General features: G+C 56.8%; 1 protein-coding gene across 2 annotated transcripts; it reads right to left on the bottom strand.

The window, feature by feature from the left end:
- Window positions 1–5,699: 5,699 nt before the first annotated feature.
- NMRK2 (nicotinamide riboside kinase 2) lies at window positions 5,700–12,299 on the bottom strand. 2 transcript variants are annotated; one of them, XM_032626219.1, is made up of 7 exons: window positions 11,034–12,299; window positions 9,170–9,260; window positions 8,554–8,629; window positions 8,313–8,469; window positions 7,888–7,959; window positions 7,425–7,531; window positions 5,700–7,152 (listed from the first exon to the last, which is right to left on the bottom strand). In XM_032626219.1, exons 1-7 carry the CDS (start codon window positions 11,057–11,059, stop codon window positions 7,067–7,069), a joined length of 615 nt encoding a protein of 204 aa, XP_032482110.1. In that variant the 5' UTR covers window positions 11,060–12,299; the 3' UTR covers window positions 5,700–7,066. The 2 variants fall into 2 exon arrangements, with proteins under 2 accessions (XP_032482110.1, XP_032482109.1); XM_032626218.1 differs by having other exon boundaries at window positions 6,821–7,152; window positions 8,554–8,602.
- Window positions 12,300–12,881: the final 582 nt, after the last annotated feature.

Here is a 12,881-nt window from a genome sequence, read left to right as displayed (position 1 = left end):
CCTCTGCGCCCCCTCCCCTCCCGGGCTTGTTGAAGAGAAACTTAAGGGGAATGGGGAGGTGATGAGGACATTTCTTGGGCGCCCCAGGCTCCCTCCAGAATGTGCTGGGAGGACTTGGGGGGGGCTCCTGAGTGGCAGCGGAGGGCATATGGCTGCCCCTGTCTGTGCCGGTCAGCCTGCTCCTCCCCCAGGCACCGGCTGGCCCCCTAGTCTGCCCCAAGGATGCCCCCTCAGGGGCCTGGCAGATGGCACCTGAGGTGGAGGCAGCCTTTGGAGGTGACCGCCCTGGCCCTGTTGGGACGTGGGTAGGGCAGGCAGAGTAACTGCTGATTAAGATGGCCCCTGAGTGCTACTTGACGTGAGTGGCAAGTGCTTGGGGTTGGGGGGGTCCTGAAATAGAATGAGGAAAGAAGGGCCCCGGGAGCCGGCTCTGCAGCCTTGCCCCACCGCCTGGAGCCTCTCCCTCCATCTTTCTCCCCCGATGGCTGTTAGGACATTTGGGGAAGGGCCCCAGGGCAGAGCTCTGGTGGGGGGGACTGTGCAGGGGCCCATGTGAGGACGTTTCACATGGAAGGCCGCCTGTCTGTATGCAGTGAGCTGAGGTGGGGTAGGGTCTCCCTGGCAAGGCTTCTGAATTGGGGTGGCCTCAGAGGAGCCAGGTTCCAGCGAGAGGCCCGTGGGGTCCCGCCTACCCGCCTGGGCCCCCAGCAGTCCCGAGGCCACACCTCCTCCCCCACGGAGTGAGCTCCCTGGTGCGGGCAGGCCAGGCCCACTTCCCCAGGGGTGGGGAATGACTTGGCCCAGCAAGGTGTCAGCCACAGGATGACTGGCACGTGAGTGTGTGTGTGTCACGTGGGTGTGTGTCAGGGTCTGTCCAATCCTGGGCTCTCAGCCTTCTCTGCACATAGAGTCCCACTCGGGGCGCCTCCAGGGGGTGTTTTTTTTTTTTTAATTTGTTTTTTAATTTGTTTTTGTCTGCCTTAGGTTTTCATTGCTTCATGTGGGCTTTCTCTAGTTGCGGTGAGCGGGGGCTCCTCTTCGTTGTGGTGCGCGGGCTTCTCTTTGCGGTGACTTCTCTTGTTGCACAGCACGGGCTCTAAGCACGCAGGCCTCAGTAGTTGTGGCACGAGGGCTCAATAGTTGTGGCTCACGGGCTTAGTTGCTCTGCAGCATGTGGGATCTTCCCAGACCAGGGCTCGAACCTGTGTCCCCTGCAAGATTCTTGACCACTGCGCCACCAGGGGAGTCCCGGGGGGATGGGGGTTTGAGCCAATTCTCTGCCCTTAGTCCAGGGTGTCTCCCCTCGGCACCGCTGACATTCGGGCTGGATTGTTCTTGGCTGTGGGCCTGTCCTGGGCGCTGCGGGGTGTGGAGCAGCATCCCTGGCCCCCACCCCCTTGATGCCAGGAGTCCCCCAGTGTGACAACCATAGATGTCCCCAGACGTTGCCCAGTGTCCCCTGGGCGGGGGGCAGAGTCGCCCCCAGTTGAGAAGCACTGACCTGAGGTTGTTCTTAGCCTTCAGCATTCCGGGAAGGTGGAGTGCTTATCCCTGGGCCTCCCAGGGATGATTTTAGGGGAGGGATGGGGGGCAGGCATTCTTAGTGTTTGTAGCAACGTGCTTTCAGGAAATTCAAGGTTTCCCATCCACAGCAAGGCCATGAAGTTTCCTCTTCCAACGAATTTAGTTAAAATCCATCAAATGAGGGAGACTCATAAAGAAAACTAATAAATACCATAGTAATTATGGAGGAGTCTGCGGCCCCAGCCCTGTCACGAGGGTGGGAGGAGAACGAACGGCCTCAGAAGGGACCTCGGAGGGAGGCGCTGGGGGCATCGGGAGCTGGGGGGCCTCCTCCGGGCCCGGGGTCGCAGGGGAGCCTGGCGGTGACTGGTCCTGCCGCCATCCCAGGCAGGACAGTGGGCACAGCTGCGTCCCAGGCGCACCAGCCTGGCCTGGAACCCTGTCTCCTTCCTTTGTGGCCTGCGACTAAGGGACTCCACCTCCGGCAGCCTCAGTTTCCTCATCTGCAGAAAAGGAGTCGGTTGTACTGGTCACAGGAGCATGGGAGACAATTCCCAGCCCCCATCCTGAACACGGGACAGGGGTCCAGCAGGTGTGAGTGCCCTCCCCGGGGTTGGGGGCCGGCCTGGGGCGGGGGGGAGGGCGGGCCTTGGGCTCCTTGTCCCAGTGAGTGGCAACACCTGCCACAAAAACCCAGCAGCAACGGGCATCCAAAGCCCAGGGGAGGACGCTGAGGTGCAGGTGGCACGTTACCTGCCCCGGGATCTCTCTCTAGGAAGGGGCTGAGACGGCCGGGTTCTGGAGCCGCCCACTCACGCTCTAGGCTGCCCGGTCTTAGGGTGTCCCGTCCTGGGGCCTGGGAAGACTGCCAGGCACTGACCTAGGGGGTGCTTGGTGGATGTGACAGGGGCACATCAGGTTAGTCTTGGGGTTCTGTCTGGGGAGGGCAGGGGCTGCAGGAAACGCACAGGTTAGCCCAGCTGGAGTCCACACTGTGCCCAGAGCCGCCCAGCCAGGGGCAGGTGGGGCCGGATTCACTGGGCCCATCAGGTGGCTGTGAGAGGAGTGAGAGAATCTTCCCGGGATATGGGTACTGAAGGCGGATGGGGCGAGGGTGAGCCGCCTGGCACACCTCCTTGGCTGGAGATGGTCCTGGGTCAGCATTTGACAGACGTGTTCAGATCTCAGCTCCGCTGAGTGACCTTGGGCAGGTCCCTTTCCTCTCTAAGCCCTAGAGAGGCGGGTCATAGAATAATCCGACCACTCAAGGTGGTCGGCCCCGATCAGGGTGACAAACTGGCTCAGTTTGCCTGGGCCCGGCCTTTCCCAGGATGGGGAACTTTCAGTGCTGAAACTGGGAAAGTGCTGTGCAATCAGGATGAGGTGGTCCCCCATCCCGCTACTGTTCTCATAGTGACCGAGGTGTCTGGTGGCCAGGCAGGGCTCTGGCTGCCCCGGAGCCACCTCTCCCGTGTCCCTATCCCATCCTGGACTATTTCGGGCCTGGTGACCAGAGGATCAGCCTCACCGTGCTCCGTGACTGTGACAAAGGGCAGGCCTTGGCAGGCTGTCCGAGGCTCCCTCTGCGCCCTGCACCAGCTCCCACCTGCCCTCCAGGACACAGTGGGCTCTTCCCGCCACCCTCCACCCCAGACCTTGCATACACTGCCGCCATAAGCAGACGCTGCAGGAAATGAGTGATTTCAGCCATGCAGACATGAGGGTCTCTACCCCAGCCCCCCGGCTCAGCCGTGTAGCTTGAAAGCAGCCACAGCTGACACGTACTCAAGTAGGCGTGGCTGCCAGCCAGGACAACTTTATTTATAGATGCTGAAATTTGAATTCCATGTAACTTGCATCTGTCACGAAATTTAACTCTTCTTGTTATTTTTCCCCATGACCATTTAAAAATGTGAAGCCATTCTTAGCTCGAGGGCTATACCAAAACATGCAGTGGGCTGGATTTAGCCCATGGGCCATACTTTAAGTACTACACACCCAATAAACATTTGTTGAGTGAGTAATGTTTAGTGCCCCGTTAAAGCAGGCACTAATTTATTAGCGTGACAGTTACGTGCTGTTAGCGAGCATATGGGCATTTGTACATTTATTTTTGTACATTTTTTATTAAAGTCACAAGTGTTGGAAATGCCACCGAATAAAATAAAAGTCACATTGGGTGATTTTTTTTTGGTGGGGGGGGCTTCGAGGCTTGTGGGATCTTAGTTCCCCAACCAGGGATTGAACCCAGGCCCTCGGCAGAGAAAGCATTGAGTCCTTCTGGACTACCAGGGAATTCCCGGCCCAGAGGACTTTAAAAAACAGCTTTATTGACATAGAATTAACATACCGTTCAATTTATCCATTTAATGTGTAAACTTCAGTTTTGGAGGTGTATTCACAGGGTTGTACAACCATCAACTACGATCAGCTTGTGAATATTTTGGGAATTCCCTGGCGGTCCAGTGGTTAGGTCTCTGCAGTGTCACTGCCGAGGGCGCAGGTTCAACCCCTGGTCCGGGAACTAAGATCCCACAAGCTGCGTGGCATGGCCGAAAAAAGAAAAAAAAAACTTGAGAATGTTTTATCCCCACTAGGAGCCACCCCCCACCCCTCCCCAGCCCCTGGCAACCACGAGTCTGCTTTCTGTCTCTCTGGATTTGCAGGGTTGGTCCTCCCGAGGCCTCTTTTCCCCCTGGCTTACAGGTAGGCATCTTCTCCCTGTGTCCTCACATGGTCTTCCCTCGGTGTGTCCCAACTTCTTCTTATATGGACACCAGTCATACTGGATTAAGGCCCATCCTCACGACCCCACTTTAACTTAGTGACCTCCAAATGCTGTCACACTCTGAGGTCCTAAGGGTCAGGGGATTCAACATACGAATTTAAGTGTACACAATTCAGCCCGTAATAGTGTTGTTTGCTTTTTGGTTTTGTTTGTTTGAAGCAAGGAGAGTCTTAACAGATTCAAATCCTGCTCAAACATACCAGGACATGGTGTTCTGAGCCATAAGGTACACAGCTTGTCAATGGCCTGGGAGGGATGGGAACCCAGCCCCTCCTGACTCTCGGCCTGTGGGCCCTTTCACCTCTGTTCTGCAGCCCCCAGCAGACTAGCAGGTACGGTGACCAACCATCTCGGTTGGTTGGTTCTGAGGGATTTCTGGGGAGGCAGGACTTTCCATGCTAAAGTAAAGGGATGGGGATTCCCTGGCAGTCCAGTGGTTAGGACTCCGCGCTTTCCCTGCCAAGGGCGCAGGTTCAAATTCCTGGTCGGGGAGCTAAGATACCACAAGGCACGCAACGTATTAAAAAAAAAAAAAAAGTAAAGGGAAAGTATTTGGAAAATAGGGACAGTTGGTCACCCTACTAGTGATCTGCACTGGGTCTTCAGGTTGGTGGGGAAAGGGCTGCATGAGGCCTTAGCTGAAGCTAGTGCCAGGGATGAGCCCCAGGCCCAGCGGGGCCTCCTGGCTCTGCTGCCATCCATCTGTCCATCTGCTTACCACTCTCTCCTTTGTGTTTTGCTCTGTGCTGGGTTGTGAGGCCACAGGGGCAAAGGGCAGTGGTGATTGCACCGCTAGGTGATTTCTGTTGGCAGGAAGGCTGTGTTTAGAAGGGATAGCAGCTGAGTAGGAGGCTCCCCGCAGCTGGGGCACAGGAAGTGAGCAGTTTTCCAGGAGCCTGGGACCCCGAGTCCAGGGCAGGACAGGACGTGTAGCGCCGACCTGCTGCCCAGCTCGTTCTGTGGTGAAGGGCAGGGAGCCTTGGGGCACACGGAGACCCCACTCCATGGATGCCACTGCAGGAAGCTCAGAGGACAGTGGGAGTGTTGTGTGGCAAGTGAGGGGCAGGGCTCTGGACACCCACACTCCTCGCCCCACAGCCTTCTTGCCACCGACAAACATGAAAGCCCACAGAACCCTCACTGCCCCTGTGCCCTGATCCTCCCTCCCTGCATCCCTTCCTTTTCTTTTTATTGAAGTGAAATTTCCATAACATACAATTAATCATTTTAAGTGAACAATTCAGTGACAGTTGGTGCATTCACAATGTTGTCACCCCAAAATCACCCCAAAAAGAAACCTTGTCCCTATCATCAGTCACTCCCACACACACCCCCCCCTTCCCCCGAAGCCCAGCCCCTGGCAACCATGAGTCTACTTTCTATCTCTGTGGATTTGCCGGTTCTGGACATTTCATATACGTGGAATCAGACAGTATTTGTCCTTCTGTGTCTGGCTTATTTTACTGAGCATCATGTCCTCAAGTTTCATCCATGTTGTACTGAGTATCAGACTTTCCTTCTTCCTAAGGCCGTGTGTGGATGGACCACGTTTTGTTTATCCATCCATCATTTGATGGACTTTTTAGGTTGCTCTCACCTTTTGGCTACTGTGAATAGTGCTACTTTGAATCATTCATGTACAAGTTTTTGTTTGAACACCTGTTTTCAATCCTTTTGGTTATCTTCTCTAGGAGTGGAATTGCTAGGTCATATGGTAATTGCTTTTTTTCCCCCCCGTAATTTCCAAATGTTCAATGGCTTTGTCCAAAACTGTCTACACTTCAGGTTTTTCCTGCCCTTCTGGACTGAGTGGGGTGGGTGGCTACAGTTCCACGGCTGGCCCTGGGGTATCACCCTCAGGTCAAGGGGTACTCTGTCCTCCTCCTGTCTGCCCCTACTCCGTCCACCCTCCCCCTCCCCGCCCTGTCTTCAGGCTCCACGGGAGCCTTCCAACCTCCCTTGGGCAAAAAGAACAGGGTCTGAGGAGACCTGAGTTCCAATACCAGCTCCCAAGCCACTGACCATATCTGAGCCTCAGTCTTCCCATCTGTGAAATGGGTGTATACGATAAACTGCCTCACCAACATTCTAGGGAAGGCTCAGGGAGATGTGGTTACTGGGACAGGGAGTGTGTCCTTACGAGCATCCTGGGTCATGAGAAGTAGGTGTCAGCTCCAGTCACGGAGGAGGCGCCGGGATGCAGTGACAGCGGGGCTCAGCTAAGAGTCAGGGGCACCCTCAGGCTTGGCTGACCTCCCAGCCCCTGCTCTGGGCCATGCTGCGCTGTTTTCTGAAAGCTGGCAGGAAATTTCCCTTTTGAGGAAGCTAGACCCAAAGACCCTCAAGCAGCCACCCAGGGTCACATTGCCATGGATCCAACAGGTGGAGACTGTAACTGCCCAGAGCCCTTGGTGTCGCCTCCCCCCCCACATGCCACCAATGCACCAAGGAGATGGGGCAGGAGGGTCCCTCTCAGCACCTTGAACACAACAGGCTAGACCCCAATGATTAAAAAACAGGATCAGGTTTAATACGTAAGCCGCCATCGAGGTTACAGAAGCATCTCGGGACAGAATGCCTGGGCCCTGAGATGCTGGGCTGTGAGTGGGGCCTCCACTCTCATATGTACAGACTTCCCCAAAGGGAAATGGTCACGCAGTGTCTGGCTGGGATGCCACCAGCCTGGCCGTACTGTGGCCGGAATTGTGTCTGGGTCCCTGCATTGGGGGCTGGGCCCCTCCTCTCCAGCCACACCTAGGAGCGGTTCAGAAGCGAGTTCTGAATGTCTTCCAGGACTTGGTGGAAGAGCTCCTCGCGGGACTTCATGCCGTCCAGGTACACTGAAATCAGAAAGGCCACATTCAGGGGCCCTGGGGGCCCAACCGTGGCCCGGGTCACTGGGGCTGCTGCCAGGAGGCGGGTGGCCAGCTCACAGAGGACTAGAGGACTGCAGGTCAGGAGGAAGCTGGCCTGCAGAGTCAGCCTGCGGGAACAGACCAGCCTCTGGGGCCCAAAGTGAGAGAGACTGGTGGTGAGACTCGAGGAGGGACTTTCAGGTTTCCCAAATGGTCCCAGTGGGGAGGAGCTGGCCTCATCTTACTCAGGGACTTACCCACTTCCACGCCATTGGCCTCCATCTCCCGCTTATACTTCTGGAACATAGGCCACACGTGGCCATCGAAGAGGCCGGGGGGGTCGGGGACCATGTAGCGTCGAGTACTGGGGAGGGAGATGGGCAAGAATGAGCACCACCCATGTCGCCCAAGGGTTGTGCCACAAGCAGAGCCTGGGGTGAGGGAACTAGGTTGGGGTGGCACCACTGATTCAGGGGCCCTGTGCTGGGGCCTGTGTGCCCCAACTTCCAGCATTTTCCCCGGTGGGCCTGGGAGATGCCCAGGGTAGGGCATGGGTGGGCCACGCTCTCCAGGCCTCAGGCTATGGGCCTCTGGAACCCAGCACTGACCACCCAGGTGCCTGCTGCCCGTCAGCCTGCAGCTTCAGGGTGGCCATGTCCAGCAGGCATTACCCAGTTTCCTGGTCCCACCTGGGAATGCAGACAGGGCCCCCAGGCTCACCTTCTCCTCCACTTGCACTCTTCGTACGGGACGGTCAGGAAGTACCGTCGGCTATACAAGTCCACCAGGGGCCTGGCAGGGGTAGGGGACCCGGTCAGCGCCCGTGGGTCAAAGGACACAACCCCCCATGGCCTTGGCCTCCAGGGACATTCCTGGGTGATGAGGACTGGTTGTGGGGGGGGTGCGGTTTGTCTGGGCTGATTTGGTTAGGGATGAGTGAGGGGACCAGCATCGGCCAGCCTCCTACTATGCCCGCATTAGCCCCCCACCCTGAGGATGGAATCCTCCCTCTCTCCCAATTTGGATGGGCCCAGAGAGGTACGATGTCCTGCCCAGGGTCACCCAGCAAGGTTGTCTGTCAAAATAGAGACTTGGTGACCTGGGAGGGCCCGGATTGTCCGGGGTCCAGACTTGGAGACGCTCACTTGTAGCTGTAGAGAAGGAAGCCTTCCAGAATGAGGATGTGGGTGTCTGAAGCGTCCAGCTGGACACTGACCCCGTGGGCACGGGCGAACTTCCGGGGGCTGATCATCCAGGCCTGCACGGTGCTCAGCATGGCCTCCATGTCCAGGGACTCCAGCACTGGGGGCGGGAAAGCGAGTGTTGGTGGGGTGGGGGCCATGGGGCAGTGAGGGCAGGGGGCGCGGGGCTGCCGTCCGTCCTTACCGTCCCACTGTTTGAAGCCGTCCTCCCCAACTGCTATTTGGTCTTGGGGCTGAAACAGAGGAGCCCAAGCCGCGGGCTCAGTGCCCGCCTTCCCACCTTACCCCACCCTGGGGTGACAGCGCCTGGAGAGCCCCCAGTGAGGGTCTGGGTGCCCCTGCCTGCCTCGGCCCCCTGCAGCTGATAGTCATAGGCTTCGAGGTCCCAGGCGGGGGTGGGTGGCTCCAGGCTGGCCTTCAGAACCCCTCCCCAACCTTGTGACTGTTGGGACCAGGGGCGGGGGGATTTTGCATCTATGATCTAGTTACCCCCTCACCCTCCACAAAGCATCAAGGGCAGGCTCAGAGCCCATTTTGCAGATGGGAAAGTGGAGTTGCAGAGGATAAAGGGTACCACCCAGGTGGCAGGCACCCTCTGGGAACCGCAGTTTCCCCATCTGTCCCATGGGGAACGGGTGTGCCGTGAGAACGTGCCAGGCACGCAGTAGGTGCTCGGTAACCGAGATCGCCAGTCCCTCGATCTCCCAACTCGGGTTAGCCCAGGGTGCCCCGGGAGGGGTCTGCTCCCCTGAGTCTCCTTCTCGGGGCAGCCACCCCCTGTCCCCAGCCGGGGCAGCTACCTTGAAGAAGTCATCCTGGTGGATCACACAGCAGTTGGGCAGTGACTTAAGGAGGCTGTTGGTCAGTGTGGTCTTGCCGCCGTTGGTCATGCTGTGGAGAGAGCATACACGTGAGGCTGCCTGGGTCCCCTCTCTGGATCTCTCTGGCTCTGAGGGGCCCCCAGGATCAGACTCAAATCTAAAACACAGGCCTGTAGGGACTTTCCTGGTGGTTCAGTGGTTAGGACGCTGCACTTCCACTGCAGGGGGCGTGATTCGATCCCTGGTTGGGAACTAAGATCCCGCAAGCCAAGCTGCGTGGCCAAAAACAAAACAAAGCAAAACAAACACAGGCCTGTAAAACAGTAGAGCTAAGAGGGTATTTCTATTCACGTTAGGTCAGAGGAGGCTTTCTAATCAGCCGATCTGGGCTGCCTGGCCCACTACTGCCCACTGCCCGCTGGGGCCAGGCACAGGCCTGTGCTCACCTGCCTGACGAAACAGAGAAAGGGGGCAGAGGGTATGAAAACAAACAACCAAAAAAGCGAACACAGCCTTAGCTGGGGTCATGGAAGCACTGTTTTCTGTGTTCAGACTCATCCAGTGTTACTGCAAACCCAGGAGGTGGTGTCCGGAGCTCGAGGAAACTGAGGCCCACGTGTGACTTAGCCTCAGCAGGGCTTTAAAAAAAGCCAAATTGTTAAAGCAAGTGCAGACTGGGGGAGAAAAAGATATTTGTGATAGGAAAACCGGCAGTTCACTGCAAAACCGGGAAGACATAATCACCTTATGACAAAGGGAAAGGATTATTAAAAAAAGGAATGGGCAAAGCCGGGTGACCACCTCATCCTGGTGTACCCGGGACGTCTCTGGTTTTAGTGCTCAAAGTCCCAAATCCTGGGGACCCTTCAGTCCCAGGAAGAGCAGGACGGATGGTCACCCTAAGGACTCTGGACTGGGGCCGCTGAAGGACAGAGAAGGCTGGCTGTCAGGCCTTTCTGGGAATGAGTGTCCCCTTGACCTGGTTGTCCCTCTCCTAGGAATCAGGGGTGGAAAGCTGGGTGTGGAAGGGGGGGACCTGCAGCCTTTTAAAAGGGCCAATGGGAAAGGTGACCCCCATACATTAAGGGGAGCAGGTTAGAACATGCCTGATGTTAATTTGACTTCTTGCTGAAAGACACACCGTGCTCTCAGGGCCGGCTACAGAACGTGCAGAAATGGAGGGCCCTGGTCTCTATTAGGAATTTCAAGAGGGTGATGGAGCATTAAACCAAGAGGGGGAGGACCCAGGGCGACCTCTCAGGTGGGAGCGCCAAGCCAGCCCTGCTTATGCTAAATGCTTCCCGAGCATCATCTTAAAAAGGCCTGGTTACTGGTAATAAATCTCCGGGAAGGCAAGGCCCCTGCCTGGGGTCAGCAGAAGTGGCTGCAAAGGCAGGTGCCACACAGTCAGGGGAGTGCCATTCTGGGGACCCCGCAGCACCTGCCCACGTGCCTCCCTGGGGTCGGAGTTTCCCCACCTTCCTCCCCTTCGCCCTCCCCTCCTCCGCGCGCCTTAAGGAAGGTCGGCCTGGGCTTTATAAAGTCTTCTATGCCCCCCTGAATCTAGTCAGGGGTGCGGCATGGGGAAGTGACTTACATTTGGAATTTTTTATTGGGCCCCGCGCCCGGCCCTGTGCCGAACAGAAGGCAGAGACCCCTCCCCGCACTCCGACCTTGGGCATCGGGTCCCTGAGACACCAGTCGCCAGGCAGCCCTCCATTCATTCCCCGGCCTCCTGCCCAGGCCACCTCGGCCCGCACAGGAGAGCACCCGGCCGGCCTCTCCCGAGAGCTCGGCACCTTTGCCCCCGCGGGGCGGTCCGCCCGGGGCCCTGGACGCTCACCCTCCGATGCCCACAATGTACTTCATCTCCGCGCGGAGGGGCGGCGGGGACCGCGGTTGGCAGGCCAACTCCCGACTCCCTGGTACCCGGCTGGGCCCGACCCCGCAGTGCGTCCCGGCTTCATTGAGAAAACCCTGCGCCTTTATAGGCTGGAGCAGCCCGGAGGCCGCCCCCAGGGAGGCGGCCCACGGCCTTTGGGGAGCGCGGCCGGCGGCGCGATGAAGTGTTGGGCGGGGAGCGCTGGGGGCGCCGCACCTGTTCCCACTGGATGGAAATAGCTCCACGCTGTCTTTTGCCTAAATTAGTCACGGGTCGGCCGGGCAGGGGGGTGCGGGTGGAAGTCACCCCGCTGCCTCTTCCCCCCTCCTCCCCGCCTGCCCCCTCCTAGCCAGACTGCCCACGGGGCAGATAACCAGCCACACCTCCTCCCTCCCTAAAAATATCCAGCCCGGTGTGTACCCTCGCCTGACCCTGACATTAAGGCCGGTTCTGGGGGCTGAAAAAAGGAGCTCACCCCCCCTTCCCCGTCTCCAGCGACAGCAGCGGGCCAGTCCCAGAGGTACCACACGACAGGGGACTTCCTTTTCCAAGGGGGTTGATGCCAAGATGAACTTAAGCTTTGTTCTCGTGACCCTGGCCGCCAGGAAATCTCAGCGTGACACCAGTGGCTGTTCAGCGGACGCCCACGTGGGAGCTAGCGTCACTGCGTTTGGCTTCAGGCCTCTCAGCAGCTAGGGGGTGGGGTAGGCAGGGCCCTGCTGATCCCCGCCTCCTTACTGACCAGATGGGACCACATGCCCCACCCCGCCTCCCCACCAGAGGAGACCTTTTGGTTTCAGGACCCCTTTTCCACTCTTGAAAAGGACTGAAGCCCCGGGGAGCTTTTGTTTAAACGGATTATCGTCATGGATAATATTTACCACGTTATACATTAAAACTGAGAAAAATTAAAGGTTTGTTAACTTTAAAAAATGACAACCAGTGTCTTCCCTTGTGGTCCAGTGGGTAAGACTCCACATTCCCAATGCAGGGGGCCTGGGTTCCATCCCTGGTGGGGGAACTAGATCCCGCATGCTGCAACTAAGAGTTCACATGCTGCAACTAAAAAAAAAAAAAGACAACTGATCACTACATGGTCACATAAACATAATACATATATTTTTAATTTATTTATGTTCGGCTGTGTTGGGTCTTCGTCGCTGCACACGGGCTTTCTCTAGTTGCGCGGAGCGGGGGCTACTCTTTGTTGCAGTGCACGTGCTTCTTATTGCGGTGGCTTCTCTTGTTGTAGAGCATGGGCTGTAGGCACGCAGACTTCAGTAGTTGTGGCACAAGGGCTCAGTAGTTGTGGCGCACGGGCTTAGTTGCTCCACGGTGTGTGGGATCTTCGCGGACCAGGGATCGAACCTGTGTCCCCTGCATTGGCAGGCGGATTCTTAACCACTGCGCCACCAGGGAAGCCCCAAATATAATATTTTTAATGAAAAATAATAACATTTTTTAAAATAAAAAAAGGGAGTGGGCTTGATCAAATTAAAAATGTCTTGTGCATTGAACGACGTTATTAAGGAAGTGAAAAGACAAAGCAGGGTGTGGGAGAAAATTTTTACAAGTCATATATTGATATATGGTAAGGGGTTACTAGCCAGAATATATAAAGAACTCTTACAAGTCAACAACAAAAAGACAAACGACCCAATTTAAAAGTGGGCAAAGAATCTGACTCGACGTTTCTCCAAAGAAGATATACTCACGGCCAACAAACACATGAAAAGATGCTCAGCATCACTGATTATCAGGGAAATGCAAATCAAAACCACAGTGAGAGAACACTCACGCCTACTAGGG

Source organism: Phocoena sinus, chromosome 3 (genome assembly GCF_008692025.1).
Source record: "Phocoena sinus isolate mPhoSin1 chromosome 3, mPhoSin1.pri, whole genome shotgun sequence".
NCBI lineage: Eukaryota > Metazoa > Chordata > Mammalia > Artiodactyla > Phocoenidae > Phocoena > Phocoena sinus.
The sequence above is the reverse complement of the archived record's forward strand: the minus strand, read 5'-3'. Positions and strand labels throughout refer to the sequence as shown.